Here is a 25132-nt window from a genome sequence, read left to right as displayed (position 1 = left end):
AGTGCCCTTGGCCCTCAGTTCCCAAATGTTTCTTGAATGTTGTTAAAATAAAAGGTGACACATTGGTGAACTTGACGATGTCCCAGTTTTTGGGAGCGTGTTGCTGCTGAGAAATTCTAAACAAAATGTATCAGTTTGAACATGAAATATCCTGCCTTTGTAGTGCATTCAATTAAATCTAGGTTGTACTTGATTAGCAAATCATTGTGTTCTGTTTTTATTTGTGTTTCACACAATATCCCACTCCAGTGGACATCAATATGACTATGATGTCCTCTGGGAACTTGGGGTTTGTAGATTTAAATATTAAATCACAGTTCAGTCTGAGTCCTGAGCAACTGTGATGTCATTTTTTGCTGATGGCAGGTGGCAAAATGGCTGACATAGAGATGGATGAAAATGGTTGGATTTTTGCCGCATACAATGTTCGCCGAGTTTTACAAATCTTTATCGATATGGTATTTAAATAAAATATTGCACAAATTTTATTTGCAAATTTTGTTTAACCCCAACCAAATACACAATTTCCTAATTTGGGGATTTTGTTGAGATTCTCATTCATTTTTACTCCTATTTGATGTAACCAAATAAATTTGAACGTGGAGCAGAGCTGTCGCGATGACAAAAGTGAGTATGGAATATGTGAGTAACAGTTTTCGCTTGAAAATAATGGCTTTTGGTTGGTAAATGAAAGTGCAACATTTTGGAAAAGTGAATTAAATGACACACATACTGGCCTGTCCTGCCCTTGTCCCACTTACTGTCATGTTTATTCCCGTGGGAAACCACATGAGCGGCAAAGCTCAAATCCTCCCTCAGTTGACCTGCATTTGCCGTTTCAATGTCGGACCTCATGGTGCTTTTCAAGCGGCAAAAGCAGACCACATTAGACAGCATGCACCCACTTCTGTGACACTCGGCCTGCCCCAATTTTGGCAGCCTTTATTGGTTTCACTCTGAAGGGAGGGGAAATTAAGTGGACAGGTCAGGTCACATAGCGCCTAACGCTAAGATGCTTTCATACCTGCATTGTCGGCACACCCGTTAAAATTGAAATTTGGTTGGATGATTTAATGTCACTTTGAAATTCGGTATGGTACGGTGGACGACTGGTTAGCACGATGGCCTCATAGTGCTGAGGTTGTGGGTTTGATTCCGGCTCAGGCCTTCCTGTGTGGAGTTTGCACATTCCCGCCGCGCCTGCGTGGGTTTCCTCCGGGTACTCCGGTTTCCTCCCACATTCCACAAACATGCATGGCAGGTTGATTGGACACTCGAAATTGCAACCTTGGTATGAGTGTGAGCGCGGATGGTTGTTTGTCTCTGTGTGCCCTGTGATTGGCTGGCAACCAATTCAGGGTGTACACTGCCTACTGCCCGGAGATAGCTGGGATAGGCTCCAGCACCCCTCGCGACCCGCGTGAGGACAAGCGGTATAGATAATGGATGGATGTGTATATGTAACACTCTGCCTCGTTTGCTTTACTTTGGTAATCCTGCTGCCAACCTCCAATCTCCATCTCCATGCATGAGAACATCCAGGGGGATTTGCCTGCCATTAAGAGATGGCTTTTTGCTTTTTATGTGTGTGTGTGTGTGTGTGTGTGTGCAGACACACATTGCAAGAGTGGGAGGCTCAAAATGCTGAAAGGCTTTTACTGGGAAAGTCACATAGAGGATGGCAGCAGACCAGCAAGCAAAGTGTGCACATGGGCTGCACAGCATGGATGCACGGATATGTGTTTGGATGGTGACTTTTTATTATTTTTTTGTATTATTCCCCAAATGGATGCAACCAGCAGGAACGATCTAAAGGTAACACCTTGTGCGTGTCCTGAAGTCCTTCCTGATGTTAGATGTTTCCTGCAAAATAGGAATGTGGATGCGATTTATTTTTGGTTTTGTTTTGTTTTCCTATTGTGGTCATTCTTGTAGAGTTTTGCAGTTTTTTTGTTTCATTTCAGAGCTCCGTTAATCCTGGCATCTCTCAGATGACTGTTGAGAGTAATGACGTCCATCACTTTCACTGGTCAGTATAAAGAAAATGATCATTACAAGTATGTACTGTAGTGTATTTTAAATATTAACGGGCTCAATATTTTAAAGGTTTGATGTGTTGTTGGAATTGCATGACAGGCTGTGTTGGGCTGTCGGTTTTTCCAACTGTGTTGTCGAGTCTTTGGCTTCATCCACACAGGATGATTAAACTAAGAGGTGGAACAGAGTGAAATCCCCGCAGGTACATACAGTGGCAGTAGCTATTGTTGTGTGGCTAATATCCGCTGAGTTCACCATCACATCAACGCAATTTGGGACAAGAGAGCTGTCAATCAATTGCGAACCACATCATCATTTGCCCTTTTCCTCAGGCTTCCTTTGACGATGTGGTTATTCCAGGAATGTTTAATCGAACAAGGAACTACAATGTATACGACTACATTACTGTTTGTGTTATTTAAATGGAGATGAAAAAATCTCATCTAGGACCACTAGTAATTTTCCCATTATTTCATTCACAAAACCCCAGGACTTCAACAAATATTCTCAAACCTAGCTATGTGGGAAGGTAAAACTCAAGATTGCTCCCATAAAAAATTTTGGCCACTAATTCCGCAAATTTATATAAAACTCACAAATGTTTCTTAGGAGTACAGACTTCCATACATAGCTAAGATAAACTCATCAAATCAATCACAAAATCCCCTCTATGCGTGCATTTGTGTAAACATTACGGATTTGACATTGGTGTTATCCTCAGTCTCCGTGCTGATCCTGCTGACCCCGGCAGCGCTGGCCCGCTGGGCATGCGCTCGGGCCTGTCCGCAGTCCTGTTCTTGCACGCAAGAGAAGAGCTGCAGCGTACTGTGCGACCGCGCGGGCCTCGCTGAACTGCCCAGAGAGTTTCCCTGCGAGGCCTCGGCCATCAACTTGGACAAGAACAGACTCAAGTTCCTGTCAGAAAGGGCTTTTGGTACCCTGCCGTCCCTCAAGTCCCTCTCACTGGACCACAACAACATCTCCTTCATCACCCCTGGAGCTTTCAAGGTCAGAATGGACCGGTCCTGTTCCTCAGTCTTGAAAAACAGTAGTGGGGTATTTTCTATTCAACACTGGCCCACGTCTTCATGGGCAATTTTAGTTACTTTATTGATCATGGAAGCAGATGTGGAAGCAACACTCAGTATGTCAAAATGGGCTAAATTGCTGTACAGTTTTCTGTTGAGTTGAAAAAAAAATACATAATATATATATATATATTTATATATATCTGGTGAAGATCATCAGTTATCTAAAGCATTTTTTTTTTCTCCACTACTTGCCAAGTGCGCATGTAATAACACACTAATTAGTGCTTTATTAAACCAGGCTTTAAGTAGGATAATGAATATCATCTGGAGCTACTAAGAGTAACAACAAACAGTATTCTATGCATTTAATGAGAGACGTGCCATCTGGTTTATTATTTTTGGTTTAAAAAAAATAAATTGCAACGACAATCTGGAAAGACTACAACAAACAAGAGCAACGAAGTGCAATAACAAATGTAGTAACCTAGATATATAAAAATACCTTCAAATGTATAGAAACAGTATTAAATAAAATCTAGGGCGGTACGGTGGACGACTGGTTCGCACGATGGCTTCACAGTGCAGAGGTCGCTCTGGCCATCCTGTGTCCGGTTTCCTCCCACATTCCAAAAACATGCATGGCAGGTTGATTGAACAATCGAAATTGCCCCGAGGTATGAGTGTGAGTGCGGATGGTTGTTTATCTCTGTGTGCCCTGCAATTGGCTGGCAACCAGATCAGGGTGTCCCCCGCCTACATCCCGAATATAGCTGGGATAGGCTCCAGCGCCCCCCCCCTAGGAGAAGCGGTCAAGATAATGGATGGATAATTTGAGGCAAATAATTATTGATGTAACTGAAACGAGGTGACAAATAATACGCGAATAATTAAGTCTTAAAACTTTATTTCCTCAGCCCTGGTCTCCCTCATGAAAAATACTTCTCCAAACTCACTTGACCATTAATTACTGTTAATTGCAAAACATTTTGCCTTGGACCTGCACTCTCAAAACTTTGTTGCTCAGGGTCTCTCCAACCTGGTGGAACTGAAAATGGCGCACAACGAATACATCAGCTATCTTCACACGCGGACATTCACAGGCCTCAAGAAGCTGGTGCGCCTTGACCTGTCCGACTGCAATCTCTTCAATATCCCGGATCGCATCTTCATTGAGCAGATGGCGCTCAAGGAGCTGCTCTGCTTCCAGAACAAGTTCCGCAGGATCCCCGGCGCCATCCGAGGTATGGAAAACCTGACCCACATCTACCTGGAGAGGAGCAAGATTGAGGCGGTGGCCTACAACTCGCTGCTGGGCTTGGGCAGCCTCAAGTAAGTCTCTGGCCCGTGGCTGTCATGGTTGGGATCACGACCTTTTGAACTTCTTTACAAATCCAGGTCCAGAAAGTAAAATCCCCTGCCTCAGTTCGGCTTCTACTTCGGAAGCTCGTTTATCTGCAGGTTGAGTAGAACCACTTGTGGCCGAAACCAAACTGTGACAGGGTTTTTAATTTCTGGTCCTGCATTTGCCATCTTGCTCTACCACAGTAATATTAGACATCACAGCTGAGTGCGGGGATGTCCAAGTCCGGTCCTTGAGAGCTCATATCCGGCCTGTTTAGAATCAGTTGTGTTGGAGGAGGACAACATGTAAAGGCTGGATAGGGGTTCTTGAGGAACTGTCGTAGGTGTTCTTGAGCTAAATGCTGCTTTCACCATGTTCGATTTGAATTCTGAGCTCCACGATTTTACCCGAGTCGGAAGACCTCAGAGCCCTACTGTGTTTAGATTTTGTTCTGGTCACAACTCAAGTTGCAGCGTTATGAATGAGCTGTTGCTCTTTCATGCTCTTTTGAGGGAGTCCAGTCCGAAAACTATTTCAAAAATCAAGTCTACTGGCAATGTAAGTTTAAATAAGCTTCTCCTGGTTCGCTTGGAGCATGCAAGCCTTCAGTCGGGTTATGTTTTTCAGCTTGTCAAAGGCTCTTATCGTGATTGATTTGATTTGACTGATGAAGGTCAGGTCCGATTCTATTTACCACACCAAGGTTTCAGACTTGGTTTATGGTTTTTAAAGATGGTAACTTGAAATGTTTACTAACAGCAATCCATGCGTCTCTGTTCTTTCCTGCACATCGCAGTGTCTGCAGTCCAGTCCAGCCTTTTATCAATTTAATGTCATATTAGGGGAAGTTTCGTTTGTGTTAGATGCGGTTTTAGGGTCAGGTGTTTTGATATATATATTGTATATATTGTATATATATATATATTTTTTTTTTTTCAGGTATTTCATATAGCTCTTTTATTTCTTGCAGACTTTCTGGATTTTGTCACAATTTTTCTAATGCTTGCGTGTTGGATCTCATACTTGGGTAGAGACTCTTCTGGTCCTTAAAGTTTTGGATTGATGTTCCCTTCAATTGTTCCCTTATCATTTCAGGTACTTGAACCTCCAAGAGAACCGCATCAATGTCATCCATGACCAGGCCTTTCAGGACCTCGTGCGACTGGAGAACTTCTACCTCAACGACAACCTGCTGTCCAACCTGCCGTGGCTGGCCTTCAAGGGCCTCAGTCGCCTCAAGATGCTCAACCTCGGCGGCAACCAGTTAACCAATGTCTCCAAAACCTGGTTCAGTGACCTGGTTGAACTGGAGATCTTGTATCTGGACAGAAACCAGCTGATGTATATTGAGGAAGGAACCTTCGAGAACCTAACCAGCCTGATCACACTCCACCTGAACAGCAACAACCTCACCACTCTCCCCTTCCCAGTGTTCCAGCCCATCTACTTCCTTGGTCGCCTCTACCTCTTTAAGAACCCGTGGGAGTGTGACTGCTCCTTGGAATGGCTGAAGGAGTGGATGGAGAACTACAATCTGGTGCGGGACATCCCGTGCTCGTCACCGTCATCGGTGGCAGGACTTGATCTGGGCGAGGTGGTCTTTGCCAAAGTGAACGGCACATGCATGGACCCCGGCGAACTGAACTTGACCACGGTGTCCTCAGAGGTGGCCTCCACCACGGAGAATCGCTTCAACAGCCTCATTTCCAGGCTGTTGCAGCAGGAACTGCGGGAAGAGGTGGTCAACGGGACGGACAGTGCTCGCAATGGGACGCTGCCAGAAGCTGAAGACGCACAGCTTAGTGCGAGCGTCAGAGGGCAACACGGTCAAACACAGATGTCGGCTCTCTATTTCCTTGTGGCTTGGCTAATTTTCTGTCTCTCCGGGATGAATGGTGGACTTTCTTACACATGAATGTGTGAAAGCTTTACGGACTGCAAATGCAGTGAGAGACATGATGGCATGATGTACGATCATCTTTTATGAACTCTTTACATAAGAGAAGTTGTGTTCATCTTCAAGCCACGGGCCAGGTGTTGATTTCATTAATAGGATTCGGGAGCGGTTTAATGTTAGCTTTGAGGGCTTGAGGATCACAATTATGGTTGGGGCCAAGGAGGCGCATCCAGGTCCAGAAAGTGAAAACCCTGCTACAGTTTGTCTTTAGCCACGGGTTCTTCTACTTCCTGAGTGGAAGCACCTGTGGCTAACGCCAAATTGTGGAAGGGTTTTCACTTGCTGGACCTGGATTTGCCAACTCCAGGTTGGAGTTATATTGTATTTTCAATTAGGGACTTGAAAGGCAACTTTAATGGTTAGAAATGAGGGGCAGTTTTAGCATTCAAGTTCTGGTTCGGGCTATATGAATCGGGCTCCCTACTTCCTTGTGGCTTGGGTCTTATTCAGTTGCTTCGAGACAAATGGCAAACTTTGTTGCGCATGAGATTCACAAACACGTGAAAGCTTTTCCAATGGAAGACACACTGCCCTACATGAGGATTTAATTTACTGTAACCTACATTGATAGAGGAACTCATTACATAAAAGAAGCCGTTCTCATCTTGAAGCCACGAAGCAAGTGGCGATCAGAATGTACACATTTTAATTGTACTCATAGCACATTACAGGTGCTCTTTTTGTCTGTTTCAAGGTTAAAGGTTGATGTAGTGAAACAAATGTCCATTTCTCTGTCGTTTTTTTTCTCTCTCTCTGCACAAATGCATTAATCTTCTTATCGCTTGTGAGTCGTTGACAACGTGCCTGTGCCTCCCGTGGATGGACCCTTCCGATTTCACCGCGCATGGATGGGATCCCGCGACGCACAATCCCGCACGGAGTCATTGATAAAATTATACTTATGAATGAGAATTTGCGGGAATTGTTTGTAAAGACTGGTAAACATTCCTTTGCCTCTCTACTAATAAACTCAAATATTTTGACTACTGTGTGCTGCTTTTGTTTATACTCACGTCCCTTTTTTTTAATCACAATAGTATGTCACATTTTTTGTCCCCCCCCCTCGCTCATATTAAAGAAGCACAGGTAAAGTTATACCTACACCACTTAACTGTCTTGATATTACAATTAATCCATAGTACATATTGTTTTCCTCATAAAAAATATTTAACAAAATTCGGACTGTTTCTTATAACAACAATAAGACTATTCTCATAATATTTTGACTTGATCCTTGTGACGGATTATATCAACAAAACTTCAATGTTGTTATGTAATAACTTTAAAGTCCCCAAAAATTCTTTTTTTTTCTTGTATTAAATGTTACATTTTTTGTAAACATATGACTCATTGTATTGCATTTATTTTGTACTAATATTGTTCATGTAATTGTTGGGGGATAATATCTTGACTACTTCTGTAGTTACTTTTTTTAAAACCTGGAAGTTAGCCAAAAACATTTTCACGTTTTTTCTCATATTAAAACTGTATTCTTGAGTTTTTCCACAATTTCCAACTTCATTTCTGTAAAATTAGATTCGCATTACAATAGTAAAAAGTACAAATAAAGTAAAAAATAAGTAAAGTAAAATATTTTATGGCAATGTGCCTTTATCCTCGTACTCATCATTGATTTCCCCCCTATAGAAGTGGTTATCGCATTATACTGCTTGAGGTTGCTAAAATTGGTTCTTTGCTTTTTTTTCTTCATACTGCAATTTGACAGCTCCTGTGCTGCTTTTGAACTCCCTGTCACATGACATATTTTTATGAAAATAATAAAACAAAAAAAGCGGATGCTTTACATGGCTGCTCGACGACTCGACCGCGGAGTTCACCTTCACAGGAGGACTAATCTGCTCACTGGCCCCTTTTAATGAGGGATTAGAACGGGACTAAGAGCAGTGGCGGCGATGTCAGGATGACATCCGTCATTTAGCATCATTTGCATGCAGTAATGCAAGCCTGCAGAGTTCACCGCACGTGTCACTGAGCTTAACCGCAACAAATCTTCCCAGCACACCGCTGGCTGTTTATTTTCTCATCGTAGTTATCGCAGAACTGGGTCACAAAAGCCTCATCTGATGCCTGAAGACCATCACGAGCATTGACCTACATTTGTAATTTCAATTTTAATATTCCTTGAAATTTTATCAATACATTCCAGTTTATTCTCTTCATTTTGAAGCGTTTCTCTAAGATGCACTGCTTCTAATACATTAGGACATTGGAATTTTTTTTCCATCCAATCAGAGCTCAGCCACTATTTGTGGCCATGTCAATCTAATCTGCCCATCGCCTTCAGCAGCAGTCGTGTAATTTAAACAAGATCAGCAATCGGGAAGATTGTTTAGTAATCAAATTCATCCTCCCAGGGCCAGAGATGGTTTGATTGAACACTCCGAATTGCCCCGAAGTGTGAGTGTGAGAGTGCATGGTTCTTCATATTTGTATACCCTGCGATTGGCTGGCGACCAGTTCAGGGTGTACCCCGCCTACTTTCCCGAAGATAGATGGGATAGGCTCCACCACACCTGCGACTCTCGTGAGGCGAAGCGGAACAGATGATGGATGGATGGATATATTTTCATATCACAAAAACTTTTTAACAGAGGTGTGTAGACTTTTTATATGCACCGTCTAAATATTTTATAAATAAGAAAATATTTTAATCTCAGATCTACCACATTTTTAATATAAAAAAGTACAGATTTCCCCCCCCATTACATCTTGAATTTATTATTTTAAAATATCACTTACAAAAAATGTCCTCATCATATTGCACTCCCCCAATGTTTGAGTAAAAACTTATCCTTTGTATTTTTTTCACCCTGAATACAAGATTGTCATGAAAGATGCCCTTTTTTTTCTTGAAGTACAACTTTGTTCTTGTATTCCTGTTTTGTCTCTTTAAACACCTTCCTAGAATGCAGCTCTGGGTATATGCTGCTGCACTGTGTAGTGGAAACAAAACTAAATAAAACCACTGCAAAGTTGAATAGTCCAACACATGTAAGGATATATATATATATATATATAAATCATGCGGATGAGATGCGATCACACTGCCTCACCTTACACACACACGCACTTTTCTTTGCACACGAAAAGCAGCCATGTCAAAAGCCAGAACACATTTGTAAGATGAAGAGTTGATGTCCAATATGAAAAACGCAACAAGATGGACACCTGACCATGACTGGAGGGATGTGTGCAAAAGACAACGTCCAGTCAAATCACCTTCCAGAATCTTCAACATTATTTTCCATCTTTGACATTTTCTTTATTATTATTTTTTCTTTTAAATCTCTTTACAGAGGGACACGAGGAACACTGACCAAAATCGTCCACATGCATGATTCTTATCCTCTTCTTTTTTTTCCATTAATAATAACAACACATGTATGGATTTATTTAGAAAGTCCAAGTCAGTGGAGCGAGAGGATTTAAAAAAATGCAAAAAACAAACAAACAAAAAAAGGAAAGTAGGAGGGGGATGAATAAATAATGAGGGCCGAAACATGTTTGTGTGCTTTTTCTTTTTTCCAGTCAGAAGGGTCCACCGAAGACAGGGGGCGGGGTCTCATTAGGTTGGGGGGACAACGGGACTTGTCTCTTGAAAAGAAACATCTAGTAAAAAAGGTCCTAGTGTCGGTACGGACAGACAATATTCATTTTGTAGTACAACACCACAATGACAATGGCGAGGTGATCTCGGACGGCGATGGCAATGGCGGCGAAGGAGGTTGCGGGGCCGGGCTGGGCCGGGCTTCAGTAGACCCAGGAGACGGGCACCCACTGGCTGCTGTTGCACACCAGCTCCACAGCCTCCTCCAGGTGGCCGATGGTGTCGTCGATCTCGTTGTTGATGATGGTCTGGTCGAAATAGTGCGCGTACGTCTTCTGCAGGATCTCCGACTCCTTCTGAAGACGCTGCAAGGACTCGTCCTGAGTGAGGGCGGGGAGGGGCCAAAGTACGTCAGATGACATCATGTTTGGTCTGATTCCTTTTTCATACGAGTTCAAACTGAAGCTGATTAAATAACATCTTCACAACGCCGTGTCACTACTTTATTGTTGTAAAGTAAAAACTATTTATTTTAATTTGATCAAATTACATGTTTTTATGTTTGACAATTAAGAACCATGTTTTTTTTTGTAAAATTCACTCTTAATATTGACAATTACAACTTGCCAAGTTTTTCTTTCATATTCATATGTATAGTAACATAAAATTACATGTTAAGCTTTAAAATTCAATTTTGATTCAATTCAAAGTTGTTACTTATTTTTGTTACTTATTTCTATAACATCCACCTTTTTGTACCTTAGAATGTTTGGACTTCTACAAAAGTACTATAACATAATAATAATATAAAAATAAAAAAAATCAAATAATTTTATTTTCATAACTTACTATAATTTATAATGTTTTCTTCTATTTAATTTTTGTGCAAATTACCATGTCGTTTTTTTAACATTATGATTTAATTCTACTAAAATTTGGATTTGCGCTCTCATTATATTATTTTTGCATTAATATGAAATTTTGTAAAAGACTGTACGGTTTTACTGGATTCTTCCAAATACTATGAAATCATTCTTGGAAAATTACAACTTAATTTCTGCAAATGATTTATTTTGTTTCATTTAAAGATATGAATGGCAGCAGGTGAGGGTAAAACACACACACACTCACACACCTACACGCACACACTGAGACACGCATGCACACCCACTAGACCAGACTAAAAAAACACACACACACATCCACACTCCCCCACACATACGTTTAACAATGTATGACAATTGGCCAGCAGGTGTCAGGTGGTACTTACTGGTAGTGTGCGACACCACCTGGGCGTCTGCGTCGCCAAAGAAACACGCATGCATTGTGTGCAAAGATACAGAAGCAATCAAAGACACATGCACAATGCATGCTAAGACATCATGCTCACACTTTTCCATGTAAATTCAAGAAAGCGTGTGTGATGTGATTTACTTCGTCGATGCCCGGCGTGATGGTTGGCGCCGCAATGAAAACCACGTACGGGGCAAACTCGGCCGTGCGAAGGACTTTCAGTGCCTGTCAGAAAACACACAAACCATAGTGAGGTTGACTTCATTTTCCTTTTTTTTGTTCCATTATTGTACATTAAATATTTTCCTCTTGAAATGAATCTATAATATAATATAATATAATATAATATAGATAATAATAAGATATAAATAAACAATTTAAATTTTAATCATTATAATATATATATATATATATATATATATATATAATCTATCTATCTATCTATATATATATATATATATATATTTTTTTTTTTAAGTTTCAGCTGTGAAAGCATATGCACGATTCAGATTTTACCATGCGTTGTAATTTATAACAATGACATTTCGGGAAAGACTTCCAAATGTTGTTGAACGTAACCCTTAATTCACAAATGTAACAAATGTTCATGTTAGAATACAGTTAATATATAATTATTAAGAAGGACACCTAGAGTTTATTTGCTTCTCTGATTACAAAATTGAGTAAAAATATGTTGACGAGTATAACTTACATGATTTGAAGGCTTTTATCGTGACAGAAAATGAACAATTATTATAAAACTGGGACTTTTTTCTTATTTATACACATTCATTCATGTGAAATATTTTCTCTTGGAATATTAAAAACGTATTCTTGTAAAATGTATTCTTTTAATGATTGTGACTGATTTCTTTTAGAATTATCATTATTATTGTTAAACTTGCTATTGCAATTCATCCTAGTAATATTAAATCTACATTGTTGTAAAATAACTAAAATATTGCAAAATGAATAAATGTCTTTTCTGGTAATTGTATTTTTTCCCCATAACTTAAAAAATATAATGTAACATTTATTGTAATATAGCATCTATAATCTAATATAACGAATTTTTCTCTTAATCTTAGAACTTAATTTCCATATTTTTCCTCATATTTTTTTTCATCTCTTTGTAAAATTTGGACATTTTTTCGATAATTTAATGAAAAAGTTTCTGATAATGAAACATTTTTTTAAGGAAATTGTCAAACATTTATTCTTGTATTTCATATCATATAGTGACTTCATTTTTGCAAGAACTTTTCTTTGACGTTATGTGAGCGGGAAATCCACCGCGAGTGTCGACGCAGACCTGTGGCTCGACGTCCAGGATGGCGACCAGTCCCTGCTGGTGGATCTTGCGAATGGTCTCGAGGCGCGTGCCGTACATGGCGTCCTCATGGCTGCCGTACTCCAGGTACTCGTTGTTGCTGATGTCCTGCATCATCTGCTCGTGCGACACGAAGTAGTAGTTCTTGCCGTTCTCCTCGTCCTTCTTCGCAGGTCTCGTCGTGTCTGCGGGATGCACGGCGGGGAGCTTAACAGACCTGACAACTCCGCAAAGGGTGTGTGCGTGTGTGTGTGTGTGTGTGCCTCACGTGGGATGGGATAGGCGAATCTGTCAGGGTGTTTGGTGATGAGTGTGTTCTTGATGTGTCTCCTGCCCACGCCGTGAGCACCTGGAAAAAAACCTAAATTTTAAAGGCAAACTATGCAGCTCATTATTTTAAGTTGACATTTTTAACATAAAAAAACATTTAAAAAAATACATAAACTGAAAATAGAAACAAAAATAATTATTTTTAAAATATTGGCACAATTTAAAATAGTAATTCGGATTTATAAACCATTGGTATTTATCTTACAAGAAATATAATAATTGTTTTATGCTATGTCGACAAATTATTTTGTAATTGCAAAGTATTCAATAAGTTCCTAATTTTCATCTCCACATTGGTCAACAAATGTTTACAATTTGTTTCATCAGAGAAGCAAGTAATCTTTTCTGGATGATTTTTTTTTTTGGGGGGGGGGCTGATTTACAAATCCACCCTTGTTACTTCGGTAGTATATTTATTTAGTACAATTTATGAGTAAATGGTTAGGTTCTGCAACAGGTGGAATTATTTTCTGAAACATCATAGCTTTGAATTACATCGCATGGTAAAATCCGGATTGCGCAAGCTTTCATAGGTCAAACCAAAAAATAAAAATATTTCACTCAAATTGTCAAAAATACGGTGAGGGGCACAAAGCCATCTCTGATTAGAATTTGCTGTTGGCCGGTGTTACTTAACATTGTACTTTGGTTAATTAAGACAAGTTTTACATGTATTTTATACAAATGCAGTGAACCCTGCATATTTGTGGTTCAGCATTTGCTGATTTTATGGGGGGAAAAAAACTCACCTAATCACGATTTTCTGTGACGTGTTATGACAAATGGGGCATTTTTGAGTCTAGCAATTGATTATTTTAACGAAAGGAAGAGCAATTATGTGCAGAAATTCATTCTTGATAGTCGTTAATGTCATTTCACCCATCACACACGACCACCCTTACCTTGTAGAACAGCGACGTAATGTGTTTTTATTTATCCAATTTCATATTTTTTTCCATCTCATTATTTATTCTTTCATTTATCTAATTTATATATTTGATTAAATTATTGTTGCATTGCACTGGAGAGGGGCGCTCTCTAATCTCGTTGCACACTGTACAATGACAATAAAGCGATTTCTGATTTCTGATCTATCCGTTATCTGAATCGCTAATATATTTAACTTAAAATCAGAAAAAACAACATGTGTGGGTTGCTGCGAATTTGAGCAGGATCATTTGTGTTGTGAGCAAAGCATTGATTGCGTTACACTAAGCACACAGGCAGGTGAAAAGGCGGGCGTGGTCTCACCAAGCAAAACCAACGTTTTCCTCTTGAAGGCGGGCAGCTTGACCACCTCCTCGTAGGTGACCAGATCTAATTGGTCAAACACTGAAGGGGCGAGAGCCAGGAAAGGAAGGCCAAAGTGAGCGCAATAGATTTCCATCACCAACTGACTCACATCAAAGTCAATCAAGTATCAAATACAGTATTTATTAGATTTCATTGGGAATAATCTCAAACAAGTTTGATGTGATGTAATGAAGCATTCGTGAAAACCGATGACTTAGAAAGATCCCAATACAAAACCGAAAAAAAAATGAACCCCCAACTTTTACATGTACAGAAAATTCAATGCAGAGATTCTAAACTTATTTCACATAGTCCTAAAAGTTTGCATGCAGCATAAGAACATTTCTGTTGTGTTCTTATCATCCGTGACACGAGCGCTCCTTTGCGAGCCAACAAATGAACTGCAAAGTACAAAATGCACAAGTCGCTGTTGCTGACACCGCAACACATCTCTTGCATTACTTGAGGAATGTCTGCCTCGACTTTGAATTTACAAAGTAACTTGCTTCGATCGGTAACCAATCGAGGCACACAAACACACGCGCACAAAAGGCACACGAAGCGGCTCCAGCTTTCTGTTGTTGGGACGAAAACAACGGAAGTCAAACTGAAACGCCGCCAACGACAGACAGGAAGTAACCCGCGGGGGTGCTTTCAAAGTAAAAGCATGAAGAAGGGGAAAGGCGACATCAGCGTGGTTACTTACATGCACAGAGGTCGTTCAGTAGGAGCAAGGCAGAGAGATAGACAAGAGGGTTACAACAGCAGTTTAATACACACACACACACACACACACACACACACACACACACACACACCCTAGATAGAAAATCCATGTAAAAATGCACACGAATGCACAATGTTGATACAAGTGTGTGTCAGCTAATTGGCACACACTTGTAGACAATTACAACATGCAAATATCACATACAACACAAAGGTTTGAAATCCAGATTTAAAACAAAGTCGGCATAACCACGTTTTTTTCAGCCAACTGCAAGCACGACAATTCTAGTGATAGAACGATTATCAGTCACGCTGAGTATTGGCACGCTTCTGTCAGCTGTGGAGTGTGGGAGGAAACCGTAATACAAGGGGGAAACCCACGGAGGCACGGGGAGAACATGCAAACTCCGCCGGAATCGAATCGGAATTGTGTACAAATATGTCATTTACCAAATGGTGACATAGTCCAGCAGCAATATATTACTTATGCCATAATTTTATTGGTCCAGCCCACTTGATATCAGGTAGGCTGTGCGAGGCTTTGACTTAATTATTGAATGCCACGAGCAAAAAGAAAAGGAAAAAAAAAATACAACAGACAACGCTGTTGACCTTGTAACATCATACTACTTTCATGAAATAACGAAATAAAGATCATCCTCTTGCCTGTATCATATCTTTTGGTTCATATGGACTAGAGCAGAGGTGTCAAAGTCATTTTTGTGAACGGGCCACATTGTGGTTCTGGTTTCCCTCAGAGGGCCGTTATGACTGCGAACTCATATAAATCACCTTACATTATCACTTACACACAACGCATTGATACAAAGCTAGTTTTGAAATCAAAAGCCAGTAATAAATGGCAATATCTCATATCTCAATGTTGTTAAAAGTGAGGAAAATGTGCTAGAAGCAGCAAGTTGAAGCACATGATTTTCCCTTCGCGGGCCACATAAAATGAGGTCGCGGGCCACATCTGGCCCCCGGGCCTTCAGTTTGACACATGTGGACTAGAGACTGACGACCATGTTATTTGTGCAAACATGAATGAATACACCCACCCAAGACATACTGCAAATGTCTGAACACGTGCACCCAATTGCAAATACTACACAATACAACCAATCACGAACATTCTTATCAATATTAAAAACAGTGGCCCAAATCAGCACACATTACCAAATAGCACATGAACACACATGCACTTGCTAATACATGAACCCAAACTTGCTGTACATGTTGAGCATGTCACACTGCACACATGAACCACAGCAGACGACAAATCTACTATTAACCTATCCACCCCCAAACGCCCTACACCTGTATTTGTACATTTACATGTGCACAATAAATGCGGCCACGGTCAAACAAATGCCCAGAAAGAATATGTACATGAGGGGAAGCATACCTAAACATCCTCCATGCAAAGGAAACATGCATACAGTACACAAAGTACACATGCAGAAACATGTAATTCAAATATGTACTTCTTTCAATTTCCCCCCGGCACATGTTCAAAAACATGCTCACAAACGTACTGCACGTGCAATAATGTACGAAAACATGCTCAACTACAATGCACATTCTGACAAATATACTGTATATGTACTAACACATGCATGCAAACATACACGGCACGTACTAATACATATCTTACATGTACTAAGATGTGCTCACACATACTGTACATGTACTATCTATACACTACACTTCTGCTATCAAATGAAATCCAAACTACTGAATGTGCAGAAACAACACATGTGTCTCTGTAGTACGCTTGCGTGCACAAGCGCGTGTGATTTTTGCATACCTGCGTTGTGCTTGGCCAAATACTTGTCTTTGTACTGCTTCTTCTTCTTGCCGAACCAAGTGCAGCTGGCCTGTTGCTCCTGCTTGGTCTTCTCCATGGCCATGCACGCCACACGCCTGCCACACACACACACACACACACACACAGGTCACATCCGACAAGTTGGTTTTTAAAAGTGCTTCAAATCCTAAAAATACCGCAAAATTGTCTCCAACATTACACTGATTAAAATGGAAGAAAAAATAGGAGAGTTGGAGAAATACTAATAATCAAATTTAGCATAAATCTGCCGAAAAGCTGTGCAAAGCTGCCAAATCACTGACCGATGTGCAGGTTCACATAAACTTAGCGTGAATCTCTGGAAAGTTCAACTACAGTGAAATAAAACTACTTTAAATTCAACAGTAGCGGAGCTGGTTAAATTAAAACAAGTTCAAATAAAACTGGAGTGGAACTTCAATTTAATAGAGCCTGATTTAACAAATTTCAAATGTAATGGACAGAACATAGTATCCAGTTCACTGAAAATGCTCCTTTGTACAGGACCATGAAAAAAAGGGCTTCAATTTAATGGACAGTCGAAGACCCCTCCCAACTATTCATAGATTAAATTGCGCTTGCACTATACTGCAAAACCACCAATGTATTTGCATGTTAAAATAAACCTATATCGCATTTACAAACTTTTGTAAATTAATCAACAGATGTGCAGGATAAAATGAAACAAAGCATGAGGAATTCTAATCGTTGCACATATTAAAATAAAACTACTGCACATCCCCCAAATGGACAGGTTAAAAGAAAACTGCCTCAATTCACAAAAACAGGTCACGTTTAAAATGTAACGATCACAAATCTCCCCGGGTTAAAATAAAAAAAACATAGTAAATGTTAACTCCCCCAAAAGCTCTGCAGGTTAAGAAAAAAAAAATACGGCGATAAATACGCTATTAATAAAGGTAAAATAAAATGAGCGCAAATCATCCAAAACTTGTGCAAGTTAAAGCAGAACTACCATGATAATCTTTCAAGTAAAATGTGCAAGTTATAAAACAATTACCCTGGGGAAGAATTTGCTAAAAAAAAAAATCTGCTTAATTTTATGCTGATTAAAATTATTATTATTTTCTTTATAGATAACTGGGCTCTTATAGCTCAAAAACGAGATATTATGGAAAAAAACATTTGGATTCTGCACCCAAAAAAATGATTTAAAATAGCTGTCAGACCTAACTCAAGAAAAATTGTGTTCCCCAGTCTTATTGTAAATCATCCCCAAAACGTACACCGGTAAAACCATCATAAAAACAACAGCACAAGATGAATACCCCTAAAACTACTAATTTAAATAACACAACCTCAAATCCCCCCCAAATCTAACGGGTCAGAATGAGAATAATGATAATATTAATAATATGGAGTCTCACCACTCCTGCAGCTCGGGCGACGGGATGAGGCCGGCTGTGCCGTTCTTGGTGTTCTCCAGCTTGCCTTGCCACCAGTTGTGGTCGTCTTTAGAGATGATCTGGATGATGTCGCCCACGCGGAAGCGAATGCCGGCCTCCTTGCATGGGATCAGCTCGTCCTTGGAGGGGTCGTACTCGAACTGAGCCCGCACGTAGATCTGTTGGGAGGGGGTTGGAGTGGGGAGGCAAGCGCACAGTTTGGCGGTTGGGTGAGCTAAAAGGATGGACAGGGTGAGGATTTGCTACTGCTAGAAGGGGGGAGGAAGAAAATGGCGGAAAGGACGAGAGGAGCGGCTAAGCTACGCGAGGCAAGTTGTCTGTGGTAGTCACGGCACAGGCCTTGTTTGTTTGCTCTCTTGTGGCGAGCGGGGCCCGGGTTTGGGGATTTAGGGGAACGGAGGCCGATATCTTACCTTGACTGACATTTTGTCCTTGATTGGAGATCTGGGTACAATCTACGGATTTGAAAGCATCACAAACATCATGCAAGCACACGTTTAAACACGACACGTGTGCGCGCGTGCGCCTTTGTTGACGTTAAGAAAACAGGAAATGTACGTTTAAAATGTCTTACTTCCTGACAATTGAGAATCCTCGTAATGTAGGTCTACATTATAATACCAAAGAACGTAAACGTTCAGTAATTCACACCCACATTCACAACGTGGGACCATTTGGAGTCCTCAATGAACCTACCATGGAAGTTTTTGGAATGTGGGAGGAAGCAAGGGACAAAAAAAAAAAACATCATGGGAGGGGGGAACACGCTAACTCCACACACAAAGACTGGTGCCCGGATTAGAACCGCCAACCTCAGTATTGTGAGATGTACAATTGGTTTAAATAATAGTAATTACCTGATTTATATACAGTTTTTTTTAAACTCATGATATCGTACTAATTATATCATTACAATGGAAAAAGTCTGATATATAGAAGTCCTTATTATAAAGAGGTTAAAAATTGTTTTTAACAAGGAAGCCTTTAAATGCGCTACAATAATATTTGGAGGCTAATTCATTTAATGGATGGATGGATAAAACATCATGGCAAACAATTAATAACACAGTATGTAATGTACTATTGTGAGCTTTGCATCTATCCATGTAGAAGGTTAGTGGGCTGTGACGGGATGATGAGATGACGGTCGGTGAAGGTTGCGTTGCTGGTTTTAGGTATAGGTAAGTGCATCGCTGCCTCGTGGATATGGCGCAGCCAAGCACGCGCACCTCAACAGGGCTTTGTCATTGGGGTTGGCGGTTTTGGGGTGGGTAGTGTTAACAATGCCTGTGCCATTAATACCGCAGAGTTCAAGTTGATGTAGCTGTCAGCGCAAAATGGCTGCGTGTTATTTTCGGAGGCCAAAAACTGGCTGTCGAGAATAGGGACTGGGAAAAATGGCCCATTAATGACAAATTAATTGCCAATTTTGTCCTATTTTCAACATAAAAGCAGCAAGGACATCAAACAAATGGGTGAAACTTGACTTTGGATTGTTGGATGAGCTTTGAATCACAGCAGAGGGGAAAAAGAAAGCTCGCGCTTTTGGCAGGGGGATGAAGGCAAGAGTGTATGGGCCTGTTTCCACCAAGCGGTAAACTGGAGTTTGGTTCACCACCATGACGTTCGGAGTGGCAAATACTGGGACGGCTCGTGTTTTCATGTTGCAACAAACCATTCATTTTCTCAACCACTTGTCCTTATTAGCTTTGCGGGTGTGGGGAAGGCAATCCCAGCTGACGCTGTGCGAGGTACTGCGAACACCACGGACTGGTTGCGAGTCTCTGTCATAATTTATCATATTTAAAAAAAAAAAAAAAGGCATGTATTGTTTTCTTCCTATTCCACGAAACAACTGTGACACTTTGATTACTCATTTGACTCGATTGAGGTTGCGCAACTATTGCAACTGGTACGTGAACAAAAGCATGCTGAAGAACAGGACCCTAAAGCTTATTTTATAAGCTTATTACTAAGCCAGTTCCACTGCATCATAACTACTTTGCAATACTCACTTGTGAAATTTCTACATTGGAAAAGAAAGAAAAAAGGATTCCCAGTACCATATTGGTGACACCACAGGTGGTTGCTGATTGGTCGAGCAGATTGGTAATTGCTGTATCCTTGTAACATACGCATAGCTCCACTTTGCTGAGCAGCTCCAATATCCCATGGGATCAACATATCTACATTCACAGATGTACTAAATTGTTTGTACCCCTCGTCAATGAACGAAAACACCACAACGGTCAGAGTGATGAATTGAATCAGAAAAACAGAAGCAAATATAAAAACCAGTGCTGTCAAGCGATTAAATTTTTTTCAACGAATTAATCGCAAAAAAATTTGTAATTAATCGTGAATAATCACATTTTTTTGTGAAGCTTGTAATAGGTATTCACGGGAATTAATGTAAAATCACCAAATATGAAGTAAATTTGAAATCAAAGACTGTTCTTTCTTTTATCCTTGAATACGATCTAAATGGAGTCATCGCAACAGGAAATTTTCTGAGAAACAATTCTCAAAACGTATACAGTCTCCTAGTAGTTGTAAGCGCCACACTCCAGCAGTGTTCGTTTGCAAGGTCCAGTGGCAACTTGAGCAAGTTTTTTTGTTCTGAGATGAGCTAAAGATGTACAGCTAATATGGTACAGTGTTTGAATTTGGCTTTGCAAGATATGCAAATTAGATTTGAAGTAAATAAAATTGACTGAAGGGGTTAAAATATTTAATTGTGTGAATTTTTTTTAAATTAATCTTGAGTTAACGCTTTAATTTTGACAGCCCTATTAAAAATATTGAATAAAAATTAACCACTGAAAATCAGCCAACGCTTCTGAATTGTGGTTCAACGGAATTATTTTAAAAAGAAAAATCATGAATCTGACATTGACAAAAAATGATGGTACCCCAAGAAAAGATATTTCTTGGATGAAATTAGTCTCCCATGGATGAGAAGGAAACCTTGATTGTTTAATCCTGTGATCGACGTAGTGCGGTTTTCACAGTTTTCCCGCAGTGCTATGCTTCAAAGCAATTACGAACGGGATTCGCAATCGAAAAGCGAACCAAACCGCTTGGTGGAAAGGAAACCCTTGAGAAGCGAGTGAGAGTCGGCGAGCGTTTGTATTCACCTGACGACCTTTGGCCTGGATGGTGGATGGCAGATCCTGCCGAGGTTGAAAAAGTTTTGAGGAGCAGAGAGAACACACGTCAGGTCAGTGAGGTTGGTTACAAATATCGGAAAGGCGTCGTCACGGCCTGTTGAGGAACATTAGAAAAACCTCCTCCAGAGGAACAGAACACCTGCTGCAAGCAAAGCGCACAGCCAAGCTGATGTGTGGTGTCAGCTACAAAAAAGAGGCACACCAATTTGTGAACTGAGATATCGGACACAATGGAAGGGGGAGCCTTTGGAACAACACAGGATTGATGTGGAAAATCAGCACCGTGACCCATTAAGGCTTTCCGCTTGCAATTAAAAACACACATACATCTTGACGCAAGGTTGAAAATTATGTAAATAAGTGGGGAGGGTATTTTTTTTTTTTTTCCTCTGGGTCGGACATCCTTACCAAGATTGAACTGTTAATGCTGGAATGGCCATTGGCAGGGGACTGCCTGGATGTGGTGGGGGACTCTTTCTGAAATAAGACACACAGGTCAACAGAGCACACGCGCGCACACACACACACACACACACACACACACACACACTGGGCAGCCACTATGGCCGAGATGCACCTCCGCAAAGACTGATTCACACGGTCATGACATGAGAGTGATCCTGGGCCCGTTACAGCTTTCTGTTCCAAGGGTCGGAGCAAAAACACAGTCGAGGGACCGGAGGAGATCAAAATTAATGCGATTAAAGTCTTCCCTCGCAATGCAGCCATTCATCTTTTTAAATTTGAAATGACCATTTTTAAAATGACAGCACACAGGTAAATCCAAATTAAGACTCGTGTGCCGTCAGCGTAGTGCCACGATGTGCCGCAACATTCTGCGCAGAACTAACTAACCCAACTTGAACAAATGCAACTTAAGATCAAGAAAAAGAGGTAGAGAAGGTCCCCAACTAAACTAGACTAAATGTTGTGGCTCCTACAAACCCGAGAGAATCTGTGCCTGTCTGTATTGTTGTATGCGCCCTTTTTTTTTTTTCTTCTTGCTGCTCTGTGTGTGATGAAGCAGCATTTCTATTTCATCCTTGCTGACCTCCTAATGGCACAGAATGTCCCTTCACGCATGCACAGTTCGAGTATGCATACCAACAAGATCATCAGTGGCCCCCGGGTAACTCAGGGCAGGTATATGTGCCAGCGTCACCAGAGGGTCAGTCCCTCTTTTCTCACGTACTACAGGGATCTTGCTGCACAGATGATCCCTCATGAGTGATTGTGATATTTGTAGCTGAAAGGGAAGATAATCTCAAAGGAACGATTGTAGATGATGCACAGGAGCACACGGGCGAGTAAGTGTTTGTCATTTGTGGAGCACAGCGAAGGGAACAGGAGGGTATGGGACATAGGGCGGGGAAGTTCCGGTATCTTGGTTGTGAAATTGGTGTGCTGGATATCCAAGTCACCCAGTGGCAGCAAAACACACACACACAATCCACCCCACACAAACCCAGCACATTGGCGAGCGGTTAGTGAGAAGATGAGTGTAGAAGAAAAAGAAGAAGAGGAGGAGGAGGAGCAGGAGCAGGAGCAAGAAGGCGTTACCTCGCAGGAGGAGCCCTGTGTCCGGTAGCTTGGCACGATTTTAAAAGTGATGCTGCCTCGCATCTCCTTCTGCAAACACACATGACGTTAAACGTATAACAGGTGAGAACCGCTTAGCATCGTTAGCACACGCACACGCACCCGCACACACTCACCAGCATCTTTTGCAGCTGCTCGACTGTCTGGTTGGCCACACTGATGCCATTGATCTCCCTGATTTCATCTCCTACGTGCAACGTGCCTGATGAGATGAAATATTTCGATGTCGCATTTACTCCCTACGTCCAACTCGGAGTTGTTGTTAGCTTATTTTAACCCCATTTAGTGTGCTACCTTGTCGGTGGATCATTCCTCCGTGCATGATCCTAGCCACGATGCAGTTGTTGGAGTCGTTCATTTTCAATGTGATGCCCTACAGCCATCAAGAACAAACACAGATGAGGTAAGAATTGAAACATGACTTCTATGCGGTGTGCCCCCACTAGATCACAGACCATCAAGCAATTGTTTTTTTCTGGGTTGTTACGGCATACTGTAGAGGGAAGTCTGAATTTAGAATTGTGCACCTTCAGTAGAGCAACGCGTTCTGATAAAATACACTAAGGTCTACGGGAGGTGACGCGGCACGATTAATGTAATTCAGTTGCACGTTTTGCCGCTTTCTATTCATTTTTATGTCATTGCCGTTATATTCATTGTTTCCACAGACAGATAATGAACCACTGCACCACAGCATATGAAGTGTACCATTCGAGATCACCCGATGTGCCACAGAAATGACCCAATTTCCTTTTTTGTGCACATAATTTCCAGGAAAATGATTTATTTACCAAAACAATAATCTGTTCATCTGCCTGTCCTGCACAATGTCAGGCAGAACAATTAAATGCTGTTCTAGGTTAGCAGGACCAAATTTCACAATATCCAAACAAAAGCAAAAAGGGGAGTCAATTGAAATGAGATACTCATTATTTACTAGTGATAGACGGCTTATCGGCCGGGCGATTATTGGGGCCGATATTTGGCACTTTGCCTATGATCAGCATTGGCCTTTATATTAATTTAATAGATTTACATTTTATTATAATTAATTTTATAATATTATTAATTTAAAAGCTGGTTTATTTTGGTTCACTGCAGCGTATCTCTCTCTCTCTCTCTTTCTTTCTCTGCTGAGCTCGTGCCTCTGCCTGCAGAAGCAGATTGGCCCACCCACAGCACCATCTGTTTGATTCCTTGTGCAGAGGGTAGCAGCCAATCATAAGTAAGATGCCTGTTTTCTTTTTCACCTCGACTCACACGCACGATAGTAGAGGTCCTGCGAGCAGAAGAAGGTAAGGGGACAGACTTTGCTGAAATTTTCAACAAATGTCAGTCTACTGCAACCACTCGTAACATAACAATGAGCCGTTTTTATGTCATATACCAGGGGGAGTTCTGCTCGCCACATTAGGTTGTCTTCCCTTGAGGCTAAATCTAATCGCTCCCCCATTGTATGGCTAGAGATAAGTAAAGTTGATGATAATACTGAGAAGGAAAAGGTGTTAAAAGTAAGAAACGAGTGAATGCCAATGTTTGTGTGTATAAGCCACAGACAACCTAACCTAACATTTACCCGAAGCTAAACTCAACTTTATTTATAGAGCACTTATAGAGCAGCCACCGCTCCATACAAAGTGCTGTACAGGGTACAAAAATTGATGGCAAACTACTGCAACTGAAAGAAACATTAAGAGTAAAAATATCATTTTTTTCTGCTGACAGAACTCCCACAAAAAACAGTGGAGAGGAGACACAGCCGTGTTGATGTGATGTTTATTTTTCTGGCTGGTCGCTGCATTGAGGATGCACTTTTCTATTTTTGAATTTTCAAACAAAGATGCGTGAAAGATAAACATTTCAGTTATGTTGGATTTTTAGAAAACTTTTTGACCGTAGTAAACTTGTTTTCATTGACCTATAAGACATGGCTCCCTGCGCTGTTTTATTAAACTTTTAAAACAAAGTTGTCTATTTTACAAGATGTAAAAAAGCATTAACGTGTTGTGTAAATCACTAAAGTTGTTTAATAAACGTGCTTAAAGGCATTTTAACTAAGTCAAGTGATGGAGTTTTTACTTTTCAAAATTTTCACACCATTTTTTATCCCTTCTTTCTACAAATGATCGGCTTCAAATATCAGTTATCGGCCTTCATGACTACTAATAATTGTTATCGGC

The 25132-nt window shown here is 40.7% G+C and overlaps 2 protein-coding genes across 19 annotated transcripts in view; one reads left to right on the top strand and one right to left on the bottom strand.

Moving 5' to 3' along the window:
• Window positions 1-738: 738 nt before the first annotated feature.
• nyx (nyctalopin) lies at window positions 739-7350 on the top strand. 2 transcript variants are annotated; one of them, XM_088315377.1, is made up of 6 exons: window positions 739-1815; window positions 1965-2029; window positions 2759-3045; window positions 4093-4182; window positions 4276-4397; window positions 5506-7350. In XM_088315377.1, the coding sequence occupies exons 2-6, from the start codon at window positions 2008-2010 to the stop codon at window positions 6323-6325; spliced, it is 1341 nt and encodes a 446-aa protein (XP_088171503.1). In that variant the 5' UTR covers window positions 739-1815; window positions 1965-2007; the 3' UTR covers window positions 6326-7350. The 2 variants fall into 2 exon arrangements, with proteins under 2 accessions (XP_088171503.1, XP_088171502.1); XM_088315376.1 differs by having other exon boundaries at window positions 742-1815; window positions 4093-4397.
• Window positions 7351-9606: 2256 nt separating this feature from the next.
• caska (calcium/calmodulin-dependent serine protein kinase a) overlaps window positions 9607-25132 on the bottom strand; it is a 94727-nt gene continuing 79201 nt past the window's right edge. For 4 of the 17 annotated variants that reach the window (XM_088314594.1, XM_088314597.1, XM_088314601.1 and 1 more), the window contains 14 exons: window positions 23247-23325; window positions 23069-23154; window positions 22914-22982; window positions 21762-21830; window positions 21321-21356; window positions 18597-18638; window positions 18145-18341; window positions 16718-16833; window positions 14140-14220; window positions 12827-12907; window positions 12541-12743; window positions 11370-11453; window positions 11206-11232; window positions 9607-10315 (listed from right to left, as the gene is read on the bottom strand). In XM_088314594.1, the coding sequence (XP_088170720.1) occupies window positions 10139-10315; window positions 11206-11232; window positions 11370-11453; window positions 12541-12743; window positions 12827-12907; window positions 14140-14220; window positions 16718-16833; window positions 18145-18341; window positions 18597-18638; window positions 21321-21356; window positions 21762-21830; window positions 22914-22982; window positions 23069-23154; window positions 23247-23325 (1347 nt within the window). In that variant the 3' untranslated portion in view covers window positions 9607-10138. The remainder of the gene's footprint in view (window positions 10316-11205; window positions 11233-11369; window positions 11454-12540; window positions 12744-12826; window positions 12908-14139; window positions 14221-16717; window positions 16834-18144; window positions 18342-18596; window positions 18639-21320; window positions 21357-21761; window positions 21831-22913; window positions 22983-23068; window positions 23155-23246; window positions 23326-25132) is intronic. The other 13 variants (XM_088314605.1, XM_088314609.1, XM_088314596.1 and 10 more) reach the window with 12 other exon arrangements.

Source organism: Idiotropiscis lumnitzeri, chromosome 14 (genome assembly GCF_059441095.1).
Source record: "Idiotropiscis lumnitzeri isolate Australia: NSW breed Sydney's pygmy pipehorse chromosome 14, RoL_Ilum_1.0, whole genome shotgun sequence".
Classification (NCBI taxonomy): Eukaryota; Metazoa; Chordata; class Actinopteri; order Syngnathiformes; family Syngnathidae; genus Idiotropiscis; species Idiotropiscis lumnitzeri.
Note: the sequence above shows the minus strand (reverse complement) of the source record. Positions and strands in the feature narration are given on the sequence as shown.